We start from the raw sequence: 21,990 nt of genomic DNA, 5'->3' as shown, positions 1-21,990 counted from the left end.
GAATTTTATAGTCTTTGGATGGACTTTCTTTTAGCAGACTAACTTGACAAATAAATCCGTTTAGTGCTCTATAATGGACACAGATGAGCTACAGAATAAAGCATTTATAAACTAAGGTGGCATAATGATCAAAACTCCAACAGAAAAGTCTGTTAGTAACATAAAAATTGAAATTTTTTTAATGTGGTGCGCGCAAAACTTTTTGCTGATTTCAATAGGTACTGAAATAAAACTTAACCAGTAAGCCACATTAGAAAACCACAATATCTAAAAGCTGTATTGTTGCAAGTAAAAACTTAGATTGTTTTTGAAACATGAGAGACTAATTGCATTTTTAATTTGGATTTAATGCACATAATCTTCGAGTATTACGCATAGAATGTAAAACAAATAATAGATAATTTGAGAACGTCGAATAAGGTACAACTAAAATGAGGGAAGATTTTTTTAAATTATATAAAACAACTGAATTTAGATAGATTGTGCACTAATTTATTCCATATCTATCATCATAAAATTAGATAGAATTAGTTTGACGAGCGAATTACTAAATATGAGAAAACTTATTAAACTTCGTTTCTTTCTTCTAGAATTATGGTCCTATGGAAATGGATAAAAAATTAGATTTGATTGTTATGAGTTATGATATTTTTGAGAAAAACATCGTCGTATAAAAGACAAGATTTGTAGAATGAAAACCCGTGGACTTTGCTCTCTGATAATGCATCATCAAGACATGGGAACGAATTACGAATTTCTGACAAAAATTGCTGAACCATTAGGAAAAATATTATGAAACTTGGAATATATATATTGGGGAATTTCTCTAAGCTAATTAATCTTTGGTTTTAAGTCGCATACATAATATAAGAAAATTAATTGGAATATATTTCATGAAAAAATGAATATTTGACTATTTCTGATTTATTTTCAAAATTTGAATAATTCTATTAGCAAGTCAACCCAACAATATCAAAAATGAATCAATAGATTCGATTTTTATATTTTGCACTAACAATTACTCAAATTTAATAGTTAAAAGTGATTTTTTCTTATTTAATAGAATCATCAGTTAAAACTAGTTCTCCCCAGGAAATACTACTATTTAGTGTTATGCTTTAGCAACTACTTCTCGTAATTTTTTGTTTTACTAATCAGCATATGGCACAAATTTTCTACTATATCACAACCAGCAGATTCTATTCCTTCAGTCCAAAGTTTCCAAATTAATCTATTAATCTTTGGTGGCAAATGATTATCCTCCATTACTACAGTTGACGTAAAAAATTTCGATCGGAGCTCTAACCTCAATAGCATCTTTTGATCTCTGCTCATTTCATAACATGCGTCTAGCTCCATGTCCTTTCGGCTTCGTGACTTTGGTTTTAGCAATTACCATTTGTGCTTGTTCCTTTCCGAAATATGGTACTCTATGATATAATAATCAATTCATTAGGATCTATGCCGAAGAACCTTGCGTCTGATCTTCGCTTCATGGAGATGCATAGTTATCTATCTTGATTTGGAGGTGAATGTTGTGTCAAAAAAACGTCATCCTCACTATCTGATTCATAAGTCGGATCATCAGTGTAAGGGGTTTGTGAAAACTAGTTTTCCCTAGTCAAAATAGAATTAATTCACTGCAAACGAGTTTCAAACATAACATAATAATGCTCTCCGTGAAAGTTTACCTTACATTTTATTTATTGCATTTTACTGTTTGAGCCATTTAAGTCAGGATCTGTGCCTATTCAATTGGTTCTCATTATCCTATTTACTAAGAGCTGACGTCTAAATAAAAAAAAAACGAAACTTTTTCATGTTTTTCTGATTTCAATCCAACAAAATGTGCGCTGTGATACTTTTTAGTTATTTTGACATTTTCTATAACTAAATAAACGATAATTATTTGTTGTACTCGACATAGTTTCTGTGATGGAATAAATTTCCTTTTGTATCCCTTTTGCAATAAATAATAAAAATTTCATTTCGCCAAAAATACTTATCGAAAAACATTTTTCTCGGCATATTCCCATTTATATATCATAAAATTTTCCAATACGGCTGATTATATGTGAAAATAAATATAAATAAAAATGATCAATTCATTTGTAATCAGTTGAAACGACCATACTATAATTGAAGATACTTGCTATGAACAGTCTTTCTTGTAATTTGATAAAGGTAAACTTGGAAAGACTAATCCAAACTTAAAACCAATGGACACGTACAATCATAGCGCGGTTATGATTTTATTGATATTTTGGTAATAGTATCCGTTCAATAGTAACAGAAACAATTCTTTTGCGAATAAAGCTGCAAGGCGCCAATAAAAAATATCTTTTCCAATGAATTTAATCCAAAAAAAACAGTCTCAAAATATTCAATATCTTTTATTATTATATACAAATTCTGTGTACTAATCATCCATTAATTAAGAATTTCTATCTATTACAAACTATGAGTAAACCACGGGTGGTTTTTGTTGTAAACTTTACATCAATGGAATATAAAAACCATAACGTCGTTTTATGAAAAATCTTTTTTTTATTCAATGTTCATAGATAGTGATAAAATTCAATTATGCGTAATAATAAATAATTTCATTTTAAAGTGCTCTTCTTTAGAACAAATAAAGCCAGAATTGCTTGCTAATACTCATATCTCTGACTTCGTGCAGATGGTTTCAAAAAGAAACTGGCACCAACTATTGTAGATATTGTAGCCTCAGGCTTTCAAGTGAGCAGACAAGTCTTCTCAAACAATTACCATACTTGTTACATCGATATTCACACCAAAGTTCCTCATACTCACTTTTCCAGTACATACAACACAACTTCAATGACTTCATATAAAGAAAAGAATTGTGAACCAATATGTGCCAAAAATCCAATAAGTGTTATAGAAATTATTAATTCATACTAACAAATTCCAAAGATAAAGTTTTGCTCTTCGTATTTGATAAAGGATCAGATCTATTTTATTTGGATGACAATAATGGTTTTTCAATATTCCGTAGATCAAAAACATCTAATATGATAACAAAAACGCAATCAAAGCTCATAAAACTGAATATATTGTAGCTATCTAGTGATGTATATTGAAAAATATTGTGGGGGTGTAATTCTATAATCAAAAATTGTGTCACGCTCAGACAACGATTTAAATACGCGTATTTCCGGTTCCGCGGAGTAACTCCGTAAGTCGTAATATTAATGTAATAAGTATTTTGATAAATTATTTTCTGTAGATTAATGATGTATCTATCAAATATTCAATTGCCGTTAAATGCACTATTTTATCATAACGACTCGATTTTTACTGTTTGATCTATGTAGCAGTGTGATTAATCATATCCCTAACAACATTTTATTATACCTGAATAACTGAATAATCACTTGCGATATTATAAACATTATAATCGTCAATTTGATACTTTTTTTCGGTTTAATCAGTGGCGATCAAGTAATTACAGCCAACATATCTACAGTTATCTTTATATATGAATATTGAATTGCTGGTCATATCCTTTTATCTTTAAGAAATATAGATATACGAGTATTCATTTCTCATTCATAATCATGTTTGCCAACATAATTTCTTCGTAGTGGGTGAGGATATATAATAACATACATAACATATACAAAACATTATATAACTTTTCCTAAAAACTAAATCATTCATGAGAATAATTCAAGAATTCAAGACCGAGTTATAGCTAACAAAATAATCAAACATACAGAGACAAATACAGATGATGGCTAAAGTAAAATATATGAAACAACATTGAAAACGTGCTTCAGTCTTTCCCAAAAAGAGTATCTAGACAAACAAAACACCTTACAACAAAAGTCTCACAAATACAAAATGAAATATAAAACGAAAATAAAAGAAGATCAATACTATAAATACAAATCTTATTCAGTAAATGGAAACCAAGATTCTACAGTGGGACCAATCAATTATAACAAATAAAATAATAAACCGAATAAAATAATAATAGACGAAATGAATAGACTGATTAAACTAATAGATTTCACACATTTCCTGGACCCCAACAAATGAAAAACATTAATAGAAAAAATAAATAAAAAAAGGGATTGAAATTCAGGTAATCCCAATACCTCAATAAGGGGTTTTTACTACTACAATTATTAAGTGAATTGAAGAAACACAAATTATCACATCATAATAGTGGAAATGTATTTATCAAAAATATCACAAACATGGACAGTGAGGCAAAAAATTGAATATTGCGAAAACTATATGAAATGGTTGTGGAAATTTTAAAACCCCTCTACATTTTTTACATTAATAAACGCAAATATTTTGTCGATACGTATAAAATCCAATTAAACAAAAAAGCGTCAAAATTTCCTGATACATTGTAATCACATTACACCACGCAAATCGTTAAAAGGAAAACGAGACTGTGAACTGTGAGGTGAACAAAAACTGTATTGCGCCCATAATGTTTCCGTTGAATATTTAGGATACGATGTGGTTGTCGCTTCGGAAAACGTGTGTAAAATATCCTTGATACATGTTAACAAAACAATGATTAACCGATTTTCAATAAAATCAAAATTCATTTCATTCTAGCAACTGTATGAAGTTAGAAAATGTTTCAAACTTTGGAAACAACAATCAGAAAATAATTATCTTCACTCAACGAATTGAACGTTATTGTTGACTAAATATATCAATTGTATCATTACATTGTAAAAATCACTAAATTAATGACTGAGGACGAAGTAATGTGAGCTAACTAACCGATAGATGATGATGAAATTCCTCATGAACACAGAAGTTAACTGTCTGTCTCAAAAAGAAGAAGGAAAACTTAGTTTTTATAAAAATTCACAAAAAAACCTAAGTTGGAATTTCTGGAACCGTTGGTGGTAGTCATACTCAACACACTGTTTCCACCCCCAATACACCAATACTCACAATTACACTGTGTCACACGCGTTTCGATTACTAAGTTATCGTCTTCAGAGACTCTGAAGACGATAACTTGGTTATCGACACGCGCGTCAGACAGTGTTTTTGTGAGTATTGGTGTAGTGGGGGTGGAAACAGTGTGTTCAAAAAAAAGATCAACAAAATTATTCGAAATTAATATTAGCATAATTTCTGTTCTTATAGCTTTATCTGTGTACAGTAAATAAATTTGGTAGCGTCGTAATTGGAGAGTAATAAATCAACATAAATTCTGTTGTTATGAAACGAATTGCAAAAGATATAGAAGATGGCCACTGTCTACCCGAAACTAAGTGAAACGTTGCTGTAAATCTCTGGAGTGTGCACGAGACTGGTCTTATGAAACTACAACTGAAATATAAACACAAATATGCAGGCATTTCAAGTTACTGTACCTTAATTTTGGTCCAGTATAACTGAACCGCCACAACAGTTTTGCAGAGAATTATATTCCATTTTCATTACATTTGTTAAATTTCAAACAACTAACATTTTTCCCCAAGTAATTATCGATAAAAAATCTTCCGAACGTAAAAAATTCGAAAATAACAAAGTACGATATTTTACGCTCTCAATTCAACAGAGCGCACGTTGAATCCTTAGTGTTTCGCCAATAAAAGGGTATCCTACAACGATTAACTAAATTTTTTGAATAAGTTGAAAGTAACAGGAATGAATTAATTGACCATACAACATACTATAATGTAAAAAAGGTTAGCGTGATAGATAATATGATCAGTTGATTTGAATTAATTATCTCGATTATTATTAATAAATTATAAGAACATAAATTGAAAATACCCCATGCTTCTAACATATAAGTGAATGAAAATTGTTGTATTGATGATACCTTTTAAATCCTTTCAAAAATTTCGTTGTGTTATGTAACCACAACACCAAAACAAAATTTCTACAATTGAACAAGCACCGAGAAACTATTTTGAGTATTTGCTGATTTGCACGAGTCCTTATACTTAAGGTAAATTGTTTGAGTCAAATTAATGTAATGATAAAGTAATGAAAATGGCATCAAGATACCAGCTTGGAAACCAAGCTGGATTTGAGATGAAGTAGTAACATAATATGAATCACAGCACTAGTTTCCCTCCCTAAAAATATCTAAACTACCATCTCTCATGTCCTTATGTTAATCATCTCATTCGCCAATTCGAAAACCCTTATCTTAACTGATTCTTTCAGTAGTATTTTCACTTTCCAAAACGCTCTCATATAACTTAAGAAAAATAAATCAATTCGCAGTCTAGAAAACGTCGAGATAAAAACAAATTAATAGTTTTTATGTGGGCTCCTCAACACGTCCAAAAAACAAATAACATTTCACGTAACGTGATCGTTCTTGTTGGAATGTAGTGCGTTAGTGGACCAATTAATTGTATACTTGAGGGCTCTTCATCTGAACAAAAAGTATCTTAGGATGATTTTAGATAATATGCATACTGTAAGCACTTTCTTAGCAAGTACAAAGAATACTGAAAAATGCTTGTGATCTAAGATCCGGCAAGCCCAATACAATTGGTAAGTCTGCGTCGTACTATCTCCTATTTAAATTTACAGCATTCAAAATTGATGAAACATCGAAAGAATTACAGCAGAGGAATGAAAAATGTTAATGTGGAAACTGAATAACACCATGAAGTTTTGGTAATAAATATAGAACATACATCTAAACAATTGGTAAGTTATGGTACTCTCCAAACTATTTCGACATTCTCCACATTTAGATCTCTCACAGTATCAAATACTTTTGTTAGTAGTCTGTTCTTATTGGGCAATTTCTTAAGGCACTGCTTAAAATAACGTATAAAGTACAATGGGGGAATGTAGTGGAAGTTAACAATAACAAATTAAAATATGCACTAGTGTTACCGTTAATCATTTTAAGTATATTCTATACTACGATATAACAAAGATTTTTGCCATTTTACATTTTTAAAAATCTATGCTAAAAAATTATTTTTCTCCTCTACATTTACAATATGCTACGGATAAAACTAGCCCATGACCAACATAGAGAAATCTATTTCTTAGCAATGCTGAAAATCTGTGATTTAGATTTGTCTTTTTAGAAACTGAAATGCGTTTATCAAACTAGATTCTCTCGAACAATACCAACTCCGGTTCATTAAATAAAGTAACATTTTTGCTTTTTTTAAAGTATATAAAGCCGACTCCATAAATCAGATTAATTCAGTCAGAATTACTCGCTTTGAAATCAATTATAAATACAACATTATAAATTTTCAGATTTGAAATATATTGATTTATAGTTAATAATTTATATTCAATAACTTCTGGACAAAATAATCGAAGGAAACTAACCTGTGCAAAATATAAACAAAAAAGAAGTTAAAAGTAATCTTTGTTGTTTCTCCATTCCTGATGATTTTCTTATCTTGTATTCCAACTACACTATCATATTATCACAAAAACTAGATAAGTATTTACACCTATTTTCCAACTTAGCTAAGATAACTAATTATTATTTGAAATTTCACTTATAGATGTATTACAATAAGATCACAGAGATAAATCTTATCAATTCAAACACTAAAAACAATCACTATTATTTGCATAATGTCACCGCAAATTGTCTTCAATTCAGAATTGTGATATTTATATTTATGTTTGGGATTCCCAAAAAATAGTCAAAAGCGGCATCCTCTATCAGGAGGCGACGACCGGGAGCGCGTGGCGTGAAAGCAAAACATTTTCCGCGAGGCTTACGTCGTGACGTTTGAAAATCGAGTGGCGTCGAGATGCCTAGCTCTCCCTAAATTGTCAGGCGCTTGCGTTAGCCCCGCGATTCTATTATAATTATTGTTGATAACACAGATATAATTTTGATAGATTGTTGCACCTGATGCTTCCTGTCGGAGCTGTCGCTTGTCAGTTACAATTTGCTCTTTTAACTCGATATTCATTCAGTAGGTAGAGAAATGTAACATATTTTAAATATGTATATATATATATATATATATATATATATATATATATATATATATATATATATATATATATTTTCTTTAAGTCTTTACCAAAATATGATATTGACACTGACAATTTGCTTATTTATATTAATCTATATCAATCAATCTATATCAAAATAAGGATAAAATCAACTTAGAACTTTGTTCCAATAAGAAAAATTATTTTTTCCTTTGGTTGCCATATATAGCGGTAATCAATTAAAATTATTAGAATTTACAAAATAGAACTATAAATTATACTTAAATTATTTAGATCTTTTTTATCATTTAAAGCTTTAAAGCATTAACGAACCATGAGATATCAAAAAAACATAAATTCAATTATAAAGATTCAAAAATTCTTGATCTATAGATTAATATAAATAAGCAAATTGTCAGTGTTAATATCATATTTTGATACAGACTTAAAGAATTAAAAAATAAAAAAAGTTATTCATGGCTTGGAAGAATTAAACGAAAATCTATTTAATATGGAAACAATAGAAACAACGAGCCTCCATGAACCAGGGTCAGTTTAGATAAATTAAATTATTGAAGACATACATTCACAAATGCAAATTAAATATATTGTGTACCAATTCGCTATAAATGAGTGATAAGATTTTTCATTGTTGTAATAAACTTCGACTGTGAGTGAAAGTTATTCAGACAATACTTTTTTCCTTAACCAAGCTACTGGTTTTCAGAAATAAGAATTGGATTGGATTTTTCACATTTTCACATCCATAAACAATTATCACAAGTACCAGAAGACTTGTTCAACAAGTTATAAAACTGTTTGTAATAAAATTTATTGTATCACAATATTACAACACAGTATTACAAAAATGGCCAACAATTAAAAACAATCGAACGTTCTGGAATTCATTAACGAGAAGACATGGAAGAACTTAATCAACATCAAATAGTGAAACGCCCGTAACTTCCTTCCATATTACTTTGAGAACACGCTGTATATATGTGGCCGGAAATTGAATATTGTCTCGTCTCTTTAGCTTAACTTCCAATAAAAGTCAATTTTGGGAAATTCCATTAGATCTAATACATTATGTAAATCATATATCTAAGAAAAAATATCGCAGTAGCAACGTTCATGGAATTTAGATAATCACGAACGGAATAATAGAAAACTTAATATGGGATACAGAGCATTACATTACATTACATTTTCAGGAGGTACGCGATAATACCACGATTTCTACACATTATAACACAATTGGCAATTATTCTGAAAGATGATATGAAATGCAAATGAATAATACTTTCCATAGGTACTGGCGGTATACAAGAAGCTGATCACAATACTCGTCGTGATTAATTAAACCGCCAATGAAGTGCAAACGGTAGTGTAGTACATAAAATTACTCAATTGCAAAAAATGTGACAAAACGAGTGGCAAACATCGAAATTACGCGAGGTGAAACCTTGGTCGCAGTCAATCAGCGAAAGATCACTTCAAGTTAAATTAAGTAGGTTACGAGAAGACAACACTAAGCTTACGCACAATTATTTAATTATAAATTAACCCTCAAAATAAGAGAGAGAAAGAGAAAAACTTTTTTACCAAAAAATTGTACACAATTTGTAAACAAAAGCTTCTAAAAAACTAAGAAACAAACATACGAATAACTAAATAAAGACGCACACGTCATAGGTGGTGTTATTTAGTAGAAAAGGCTGCAATGTATGTGAAACTTGAGTTTTCGAAATTGTCATATGAAGTGCCATGAGATTAGGATTGATCCAAGAGCAACTAGTATCGTCTGCAAAAAGACATATTTTACCACTGATTTCTACATAAGCAATATAGATAAACAGAAGAAACACAATAAGGCCTAGTACTGAGCCTTGAGGCACCCCAGATTTAGTTGTCCGGGTCTTCTGGTTAGCTGCCCTGTATCTTAGTAGCGAATAACAACTCTGGATATGGTGCTTTGTTGAACTCCAATTACCCCGGCGTCGTATCTTTGACTGCGGCCATCTTGTATGAGCGCGATGATTCTAGCGGCTTCTTCATTCGTCCCATGTCTTGTTAAACATTGAGGCACATCCATTATTAACAAAATAAATTCAAATTTTCACTATACAATAACACAATTTGCTTAGAAAGTTCTCGATCTCAATGCATTCTCCAAGACAGAAATGATTTACTCGAGCATTTTTGTTTCCAAAAAAATTTGTAAGAAATTGTGATATTTTTTGCCCATGATAAGAAACCAGAAATATCTATATATTTTTAGTTGGTCCGCCATTAGCCAAAATAAACTGCATGGTTCACTCACGTGAAAACATATCACGTATAGTTGTCCATGAGAAAAGCATGACACTTAAACCTAAATATAATCCACAAGAAGACTTAGTTTGTCCGTGCGACTTCTGATTGAATTGAATGGCAGATTTGTAAAAAACAGAGATTTTTGGAAGCAATATATTTTCACCATTGAACTTGCTATTAAAAATGCTGACTTCGACAATGTCTTTTATTAATTTTTTAATGTTTTTGGCTTTCATTTTACGAATTTAAACGTACTCGTTCTCAGTATCACGAGTTAATGTAGCAATTGTTAATACTCAACAGAGGTCAAACTATTATACAAATTAAATATTTCTGATGATCATTTTCGTAGCGGGCCGTACGAAAACGTTGAACAAGCAAATTTTACGGTAGTTAACGAAAAACCCAGTAAAAGTATATAACAAAAATTAAATTATACCAATTATTGGAAATTTTCTTCCCCACAGTAATAATTCAATACAATCCTTCTTCCTTCTTCCCAATTGTTTATTTATGAGACAGACTGTTGGAATTGCTAACGAGAATATCTCAAAATCATATTTTATCTCCAATATATTCATCTCCTATAGCCACCATTGACCATAAACAAAACCATCTTATTGTGAATCTTGTTTTTCACTCGTCAGGATAAACAAACTGAAATCTCTAGTGTATTTTCTAGCGATGACCAGTATAATGGCCAAAGAAAAGACGATTTTTTATTCCATCTATGAATTATTATGAACGAATGAATGTTTTATAAAAAAAGCATTTTTTATAACTAGAGAACTGGAAATTTCGGGATTTTCCGAATGAGATGTGTGAAAAAGCGACTTCACCATATTATGTGCTTATGTTGAATACTTGATAATTACACAATAAATGGCGTACGGTGCTGTTTGATCCATCAAAAATGATCAAATGATATGATAACAGAATAGAAAAGTATTAATTTGTGAGTTTATGGAGTATATTTATTTGCGCTACCACATCAAATAATATTAACTTAAGCAATCTCTTGGTTCTGGTAACAGTACTTGCTATCAATCAAGTATGGAGAAAACCGACCTGGAAACGACTCATAAACGATACCTAAGTCGGCTGGAGCACAAAACGGTCTTATATCGGTAACTGTCCGGTTGAAACGCATAATCTACGAGGATGTATTGATTACTAATTAGCCTAGACCAGTTCCATGCATAAACAAAATATTGCGTTACCATAGCAACGAACAATAACTTATTAGAAGTGTAAGTGTAAAGTTTGACGCCAAAAAGGTAAACCGGAGTTACGCAATAAATTAAAAGAAAAAAGATGTCCACCGAAACTGAGAAAATCGAAAAATTGGAGTATCGAGCCATCATCAAGTACCTGTATTTAAAAGAGTAAAAGAGGTAAGCAGATTTACGAAGATATGCTTAATACCGTTGGTTATCAATGTCCTTCGTATGCGACCGTGAAAAATTGGACTGCAAGCTTCGAAAGAAGTAAATTTTCCATTGAAGATGATGACCGATAGGGAAGGCCAGTTTCTGTATCAGTCCCCGAAAATATCGATGCAGTGATGACATGATTTTATCAGACCGTCGAATTGGGCTAAAACTAATATTTACAACAGTGAATATTTCATAGGAACGTCAATTTGGACAAGCGAAAAATTGCTGCAAAAGTGTACAAGGATAGAAGCATCGCGTTTGATCTGTGCTCGATTTGATGTAGACTTCTTAAACCAAATTGTTACTATGGATTAGACTTGGATACATTTTTACGATCCAGAAACAAAGCAACAATCGATGGAACGGCGATAATCTGGTCCTCCAAGACCTAAGAAGTTTCGTGTGCAAAAATCTGCTGGAAAAGTTCTTGCTTCAGTTTTTTGGGATTGCCATGAAGTAATCATGATTGATTTTTTGGAAAAGAGTAGAACAATAACTGGAGATTACTATTCGACATTACTGACCACTCTAAGAAAAAAAATTAAAGAGAAAAGACGCAGAAAGCTATCAAAGATGTTTTGTTTTTGCAGAACAACGCCCCTGCACACAAATCTCATGTTGTCATTAAAAAAATTCGTGATTTGGGGTTTGAATTACTAGAACACCCCCCTTGTTTACCAGATTTGGCTCCGTCCGACTATCATCTCTTTCCTCAACTGAAAAAAAGTTTAAAAGGCCGTAAATTTTCTTCCAGCGAGGAGGTAATAAAAACTGTGGAGGTCTGGTTTGCAGAGCAAGAAGAAACATTTTTTTTGAGAAGTCTAGAGACGTTGCAGGTTCGCCGTAATAAATGTATCCAATTAATAGGAGAATATGTTGAATAATAAAATATTTTGATATTGAACCTTTGTTTGGTTCTATAGTAGGCTAAGAATTTTTCGATATATCCTCGTATACTGCACCACAAACAGTTTGTTTTTTGATGGGTTGTAACAAACCTATAATTTTCTATTTGTTACAACTATTATTTTTATGTCAAGAAGTCAACCAAGAAATAGTCTGATAACATAACCATGACCGATTTTAATAGTATTAAGATAAATAGGGTATATTTGTTTTTATAGTGAATGCATTTAAATTAAAATATTGAATTGAAAGTTTTAATTATTACTACGCACTCGGCTGACTTCCCTTATTCCCCCATATTCCCTTTTATTGTAAAAAAACTAACAATAACATATATTTAGTTGGCCTAAAATTGTCGGCAATAAATAAAAAGGATATTCATTTGTTAATGAAATTGAAATTTGAAAATGATACCTATACTTTGAAAATTATTGTTTATGTTACATTGAATCACAAAGTAATGCGATGATATAAAATAACGCCGATATCAATTTGTATAACGTTTTTATCGAATTTATTGGTTGTTTAACCAATTAATGAAACGAATGCTTTTCACTATAACTTATCAAAAATCGTTAAAAATTATTGGAAATGAAAATATTAACCTAGTCTTTGAGTTATACTTTATAATTTTAATATGCAAAACTTTTCATTTCAAAATTTTGATTCTCAAACATTGTACCATTCACAAAAACTATACTGGCAGAAATCACCGGAATCATAAATATACAGGAAGAACAACAAGGCTTCAGAAATTATATATTATATTCATTATCCAACAGATACCCGACAAATTTCTAGAATACAATAAACCTGCATATATGTACTTTGTTGATTTGACCAAAGCTTTTGAGAGTGAGTAAGATTAAATAATGTCTTAGAGAAAATGGACTAAATCATAGACTAATTAATCTAATACAAGATATTAATACCCAGTCAAAACAAAATCAGACTGGGACATACAACAACAGAAGATATAAATGTAAACACAGGAATCATACAAGAAGACTCTGTCACTCCCTTCATATTTAATTTCATAATGGATAAAATAATAGAAAATCTGCCCAAAACAGCGGAATTCAAAATAGGAAATATATTCTTTCATGCTGACGATGCTATCCTTATTGCCGATACTGAAGATGATCTCCATCTCATCTAACACCGAGAATACCAAACGCCTAGTGACGTCTAAAGAGCCGATACGATATAAGTCAGAAATCGACCCAGAATTATGGATTTTGGGATGCCTGAAATATATAGTTTGGAAGAACAAATACCTAAAATACCGAATTACAATCAAGATATAAAACCATTATAAGACCTACCACTGCATATGCAGCAGAAACAAGAAGTGAAAATACAAGATAAAACTCTACATTACCAGAATATGGAATGAACATATTAAATAGCAAAGTGGAATACAAGACATAGGAAAAAAGAACGCCACAGGGAAGACCACCTAAACGATGGCGGTCCATAATGCATTGTCGTTGTGGAGTGTCTATTGATTCTTTTAGATTTCAGAGATTGGTTTAGCCAATCCAAATAACTTGTAAGAGTATTGGAAGATGATTGGTGAGTGTACAGTATATCGTCGAATGCGAAGTATTGGTATATTTTCCAAACGTCCACACTTCTTTGCTCCAATCATTTGTTGATATATTTTTCGTTAAAATACACAAAAAAGTGTCTGGTCTCACTCGAAGAAAAGGTGATTTGATCCACAACTTTTCAATTTATCCAATAATAAATCATGCAAGGAGGTATGAACATATAACGATTTTTGTGCCTATCGTGGACTCATTTATCGTATTTTTGTACGCTATATTATCCAAAACTCCACAAATCCATTCAAGCAACTTTTTTGTAGAAAAGTAAACTCCATCACTTGTTTTGACCCCTATTACAGAAGTAACAACTCTAATTGCTTTGAATTATATGTCAAGGAGAATGGCGAGAAACCTTTTCACCGATTTGAAATTCATTTCACTTATCGCCTCAATAAATTGAATGCTAATTATAAGGGTTGATGTTTACTTTTGAGAAGGAAAGAAATTGAGGGAGTTCGCAGTTCTGTCAAAAAAGATCATTTAATATGGCATTTAAAAGGAATGTATTCCTCACTACATTGAAATTGAATATTTCCAATAAGGATCAAACAATAAAACTAAAAATTTGGCTTATTTCATTAAAAGAAGCTTATTTAAGTTTGCTAGTAATTTTGGGTATGTCAGTAAATTATTCTTCTTTCCAATCCATTGTTATTGGTCATTCTTTGTGAGTGGGGGAATTCAAGGCAAAACGGAACATGCAGGCAAAACGGAACAATTAAGTTACTTTGAGACGACTAGGGCCATCTATTTGTTGAATAGTGTACCCAATCACACCCGCACTCCCCGCAGTGAGTCAATGAACGTGCCACGTGTGACAGCGGAATTTTTTCGTATTTTGATGTAAAATACGTCATTTTTGATCAGCCTGTACTTTTGTTGTATTATGTATTGTAAATTAATTGATACGACACAACACTTGCATCATTTTGTCTCAATTTCAATATCTAAAGAATGAAAACAGGTTAAATACCCAAACTCGAAATTTCACATTGATTCAAAAGCGCCTGAAAGGCAAAACGGACCTGGGCAAAATGGACCGATACACCTTCAGAAAATTGGATCAGTAATTTGAAGTAATCTTTTATTAATTGTTTCAGATGGTTAACAAATATATAAGGAAAAAAAATAAACAGTAATGGGACGAGAATATGATAAGAGCTATCGAAAAAAAAAGAAATGGGATTTAAAAAGGCAATTGCAATCTATAACGTTCCAAAGATTACACTAAAACGATTATTCGACACATGATCTAGAACAAGAAACTGTGAGAAAATTAGGACATTTTGAGCAGATATTTAGCAAGCTATAAGAAAAAAACTGGGTTTGTATCTTAAAGACATTACTACGGCCAACTTCAAAAGACCTTAGGAGATTTGCCTATGATCTAGAAGAGAAAAAAAAAACTTACCTCACAATTTCGACCATGACACAGAGGTGGCTAGTAGATATTGGGTTGAAAATTTCTTAAAGCGAAACGGATTCAAGTTTCCGCAAACCAGACGCCACTTCAGGAGCTGGGTCATCAGGGTTTAATGCAGTGGCAGTCAATAACTTGCTTAATTGATTATAGAATACAAATTCACACCAGAAAAAATCTTCAATGTTGACGACATGACTACACTAACGAAATGTTTGCCGCAGATTGCTGGTACCAAAGGTAAGAAAGAAATGGGTGTGTTGACATCTGCGGAACGCGGCCAATTTGTACCCGTCGTATTTTGCATGGGAGCTTATGGATTCTTCATGTCATCAATATTCGTTTTCCAACCAAGAAGGATAAATGATAATTTAATGAGAAATGACCCACGAGGTTCTTGGGCCATGTGTCATGGAAGTGGTTGGATACAGAAGGATACATTTACGGCATGGTTCAAGAAATTCATTCTGATTTCAAGAGCAGGACTTTCACTTCACGAGCTACTCACTCTACAAAAGATCGAGAATTCATCGTAATCGACCTCAGCCGTCTACTTCGGTGGATATGCCTCGGATGTCAAATATTCGAGGCACAATATCAAGAGATGTATCGCTTTTCATGATTACTAGCAATTGATAATACTGTAAAAGATTTTCAGAAGAATCACTAATCCTAGCATTAACTTCAGAAACCAATCCACATGTATCCGACCGAAATAAAAAAGAATATAGCGACTTCCAAAAATGATAATGCCTCTTTCAAAAACATCAGCCCCAAAAAAAAAAGACGTGGCAAAATAGCAGTGATAACATCTTCACCATATCATATCGGAAGGATCTTGATATAACATATCGAGCAACTGAAACAAAGAGGATAAAAAAGAATCTTAATCTGGAAACAGAAAAGAAGACCAATGAAGGAACAAAGATGAAAAGACAATACAAAATAAGAGGAAAACGTGAAGGATTTAACATCTGATGATGAGGAAGACACGGAGTGCTTCTAGTACTTTCATCTCTTTTCCGAGTCGAACGAAAGATGGGTGCAATGCCCGATTTGTCTCCTTTGGGCACATTGTAATTGTGCCGGAGCTAACAACGACGATGATAATACGAGATTTATATGTGAAAGGTGTTCCTCACATTAGACTGCGGATGTCCTTCATTAGGTTCATTTTGCCCTTTAGCGTGGTCGATTTTAGCTTCTTGTGCAGGCAAAATGGACCGTATCGAAGATTTTGGGAATCATCCAATACCTTCGTATTCCCTGATTTAATTGAAGTGTGATTTATAAAGAATGAAAACTGATTACTAATAAGTATATTCCATAAAATGTTTCTAAAATACAAATATATTTTGTTGATCCCCTACTAGCAAACCCTCATTTCCAAGCCTCAATGTAAATCTCACTTCCTTATGATCTAGATTTCTGTATTCTATAGAAAGCTGCCCCTTATGATATACACCAATTCTGAATGCCATAGAAGGAAACAGGTGGTGCTTATCAAATCTACAATAAAGTTTCTTCCAAGCAAATAAAATTTCCTATACTTGAGTTCCAGTCTTTCTCTTTGTTTTCCCACAGTTTATTATTCATGTAAATGTATAATATAATCAATATTCATAACAGGATTGTTGTTTAATTGATTTGTTTCTAATAGCGAGGCTCTAGTGTTACTAGTAAATTATCAAAGAATCAAAAATTCTTTAGAGCGTCAAAACTTGATTAAGTATGAAGGATTGAAAAACTGATGTGCTCCATAGCTTTGTTTCTTTCCATCCTATTACCAATTTGATATTATAATATGTCAAACACGTTATATCACAGTTAGCAAGTAAAAGTTTGCGTGCTCGTTTTATATAGTGGAACTGAAATTCAGTTTTTTTTTTAGTGTTCTTTTTTATTCTCATTTTTCTATCGTATCATAATATTATGAAATGAAAATGCTTGATAATGTCCTCAAATATGTATGAATTTAAAAATGAGGTGATAGATAAAACCAGTTTCATTTATATTTGATTGATCACGCAACCCTTTGATGAATAAAAACGGACATTACTCGTCAATAATACAACATTGTGGACAGCATTGGTATATATCATGATAATCGAAGACAAAATTATAATACAACATGATACGATATTTAGGAACATAGGTTGACATATTTATATTATTTTTCTTCTTATCCATAGTGTTACAAACTCGTCCACGATATGGACCGTGAAGCCGTCGGTTATATTGGAAGTCTAAAATTTGGCAAAAGTGGAATTCGTTTGATGTTTGTTTTTATCAGAGCGACGATTTGTTTAAATTGAATTTTTATAAGACTAGGCAGGCCTTTTTATTTATCCGTTTATCTACTTGGAATTCTAGAAATTTCTTTCTGATATACATTCAAGCTTGTTCAGCAGTTTATAATGGTTTATAATTAAAAGTCATAATTAACGGAACGGAAAGAAATAGAAAAGTAACCGGTGAATTTAAATAAATCAGAACAGTAGTTATAAAAGTAATGAATAGTATGAATAGTAATGAATATGAGTAGTGGATAATAATCATTATTAAATAAATTAAGTAAGTAAAAGTGTGTATATTAATTTATCCCTTCGTTGAAAAACAGTTTAGATAAATTAGAAAATAAAAAAACATTGAACTACTATTGTTTATTTGTTAATTTAGATCTAGATTTAGATTAACACATTTCACACCTACATCTTGAAACAGATTTAAAAATAATAAATTCTCTAAGATCCGGTCCTGAAGCTAGGAAAAGCATAAACCAATCAATCATTCCGTCTTCTGGATTAGGGAGAAGGTACGATTCCGGATTTTCCATTCCAGTTGACGACTTTTATATTTCCTTCACGAGAATATTAAAATTACGTCGGTTTTGCTCTTTTTTCTCTCGGCAATTATTCATTTCTCGTAATTAAGCGAGAATCCCGACTGTATTATGCTAGCTGCGTGAATTGAGAATGAAATATTGTTGTGTTATATTCCTGTATTTGTGTTCACGCAAAAACTATAACTCTCTCGGAAGTTAGTCGTTTCCCGAAATAGAGATTTTAATTTCTGATAAAATTGACTAAGCTCTAAGTAGCTATTGGAAATCCAAATATGCGAATTATACTCACACTTATTCAAAATGAACTTTCTATTTTCTATAGATGCTTCCTCCTTGATAACTAAGTGGTTAGGTTGAGTTTTAGTTACTTCAGACTTTACAAGTGCCTAGGGATATATTAGCATCGACGTTCTCATTACTCGTACACTTGTCGGCAACCTCTTGGAAAAATATATATATATATCGTTGATCGATGAAGATCGAGTTGCAGAGGAACTTAGAAGTTGATAATCCATTAGGTAGTGCGAAAAAAAATTAACTTACAATTTAAAAGCAAACTCTAAAGTTCAGACGAATAATAATTAGTTTTAGGTTTTGATATATTTTTAACATAATCTATTTCTTAAAATGTAAACTGAGGCATGCGTGGATAGAATATAGCCAATACTGCAAGCGATTAACCAAGTTCTTATATTAATGCATTTTTTTGCTACGTCAGATTGAGATTATTTTAAAAATACACCAAAATATTAAAAGATTCCTCATACTTTCAGTCAATTAAAGCCATCTAGAAAAAATTTGAGTAACCCACATTGGTAAAATAGAGAGGTTATTATTCATGTACTGTGATCCCAATTCTTTCTCCAGTTGATATAAAAAGTCTTCGATCAATTTTGTTATTGTTGATAATTTTATTCAAATCTAATAGATTTGTATGGACTGGCCAACCACCGTCTATGAGCTTCCTATACTGTATATTTCCTGCTCATTGCATCTACAACATCTACTCCATACTTTTTGCTGTTGTAGAAAAGCTCTTAATGCATAGTGCTGACCATTAGAGCATTTTTATTTGGTTTAGTCTGATAAATAGTCAAAGTTGTGTTAACCAGTTTTTAGAAAAGACGTCTTGTATAATTCTTATTTAGCGGTTTTTATAGAAATGGATACTTCCCTTCGAACTCTGTTTACAGTGCCTACGATACTAGTGTTTTTAGGCTTCAAATATCCTTCTATTAAAAGTGAAGCAAAAAAATGGTCACCACCCAATTACCTAAGCGCTCGTCATTAGACTTGTGATCATTTTTTTGCAAGGTAAGGAAAGGCATTTATTATAGAATTTGCATCTTTATAAACAGCCACTCAAAGCTTTTGACTATATTTATCTAGCTTTGAGCTCATGAACTGGGTAAATCGGCAACGGCATTTATATGGAAAAAGCTATTCGTCAATCCTTATATATGGGTATGTAACAGGCTTGTGCATTTGCTATAAATTTATACAAATACTTCATTATCTTACGGAAACGAACATTGTTGCCTTTATTATAGGATTGTCCCATTTCCAATCCAAATGTGCACCAATTGCACTACGTGTGTAGAGTACAGCAAACTCCTCCAATTCTTCCCTTATCATATACCAATCTTTATCTTGTAATTCGCGTCCCGCCTCTTCCATAGTACTCTCTAAAAGATGCTGCATCATTTTTTATTTTGAAACTTGAAATTGCCAATCACTTCTACACTTTTTATTTACGTTGCGCTTAGCATGTGGAGTTGGTCCAACGCGATACCTAAAAACATTTTGGATTCCATACCTTCCAGGTGTACTAACAGTCCAGACACATTACCATCGTGAGAAACAAGTATTGAGCTTATTAACGTTTCAAAACTAATGTTTGTCAAAACAGATTACCGACCGCGACAACCTCGAACTCCTCGTCCTCGAATTCTTTTCCCTGACTTGGCAATTCATCTTGACCTTCAGTCGTGACGCTCATCAAACCCGCGCAATTAACCAGAATTACTCCTTAAGATCTTCACGGGACAAAAATGGCCCCGCTGTAATTATAGGTAAATCGCATACTATTTTATCTAAAAACATATTTAAAACTATAAATTATGAAAAGTTCAAAAGTGTCACGGTATTTTTAGAAAAAGCAGAAAGTTATAGATGAAGCTTGAGGGTGGCGTTGGGTCCAAAACGATGGCGCTCCTAGTGTTTATAGTGGAGAATTAAAGAACATTCGCGCTCATGTTGTCCATCTTCGTGGGATATTGAGATTACAAGGGAAGCAGTAGGAAACCAACCTAGTACCAGCATCCACCGATTATCGAACTTCACTTGATCTTATAAAAATATCATACATCGCCATTTAAAATCATTACACGCATTAAACCGTTAACAACTCATTGCCCTACCGAAAGATTACAGTTTTATTAGACGAATGTTATATTCGATAATTCGAATTTATCTAACGAAATGAATAGTCAGTACTTAGACAAAGGATAATTACCAGAGCCAATCGTAAAGAGAGGTCGATGCGAGAGGAAAGTCTTGTGTTGTCTGGTGGAATTGGAGAGTTTAGTGTACTTCGAAATCATACCAAATAGTTGCGCTCTCAATGATGAGGTATATAGTGGACAGTTCACGTGAATGTATGAAGTGTTATCAGAGAAATATGCAGGTTTCATTAACCGCAAGCGGGGTCTCTCACAACAAGACAATGCTAAATCTTATACTACTAAGTTAATCGAAATAAGATCGAAGTACTTGATGGTATTGGACTCGTACCATATCCAGCATACAGCAGACTAGGATACCACTATACAATTACTCTGAGTGGCTGTGCGCGTTAATCTTATTCTACAAGACGCATAATAATCCGTACTACCAAAAAAAATTACTTCTAAAATGTACGTAAAGTATTTAAAATTACAGTAAACTTGTTTTTAGTTTTTTATTAAGAAATGAATAGCATAAAGTTCTACAATCAATTTATTACATCAAGTAAGAAATACGAGGGTTGCTACTTGAGTTTTGAGAGACAAATAAAAACAAATATTCATATTTGGATATAGCTTTATTTCTTTTCAAAATATTCTCCATTAAATAATGCAATTTTTATTCTTTTGAACCAACTGTCGAAGAATTTTTTCAATTCCGATTGAGGAACCTCCATAACATATGATTTGAACCATCAATCGCTTCTTCAGGTATAGAAAAACGTTGACCTCGTAATTTTTGCGATTTGATACCATTTTTGTACCAAAATTAATAATTAATGTACCTGTGAACAAGTCAAATAGCAATCGTATGACAACACGTTCACCATAAAAAACGTCAAGCTATATGATGGCCATGTCAGATTTGACATATTCATATCAGTATTAGCATATCTTAAAACTTAAGTAGCAAACTTCGTATATTGATTTTATTTTTTTATACAATAAGATAAAAAAAAGCCCATATTATATAAATATTTAATAAATCGCACAAAACATAATT

The 21,990-nt window shown here is 31.9% G+C and overlaps 1 protein-coding gene across 1 annotated transcript in view; it reads right to left on the bottom strand.

Annotated features, from left to right (window-relative positions):
• The window catches only part of LOC130892352 (zwei Ig domain protein zig-8-like), a 468,122-nt gene extending 460,371 nt beyond the window's left edge, over positions 1-7,751 (bottom strand). The window contains exon 1 of the mRNA XM_057797743.1: positions 7,324-7,751. Within this exon, the coding sequence (XP_057653726.1) occupies positions 7,324-7,378 (55 nt within the window). The 5' untranslated portion in view covers positions 7,379-7,751. The remainder of the gene's footprint in view (positions 1-7,323) is intronic.
• Between the last annotated feature and the right edge of the window lie 14,239 nt (positions 7,752-21,990).

This window comes from Diorhabda carinulata, chromosome 1 (assembly GCF_026250575.1).
Source record: "Diorhabda carinulata isolate Delta chromosome 1, icDioCari1.1, whole genome shotgun sequence".
Lineage (NCBI taxonomy): Eukaryota > Metazoa > Arthropoda > Insecta > Coleoptera > Chrysomelidae > Diorhabda > Diorhabda carinulata.
This window is presented reverse-complemented; position numbering and strand designations above follow the sequence as displayed.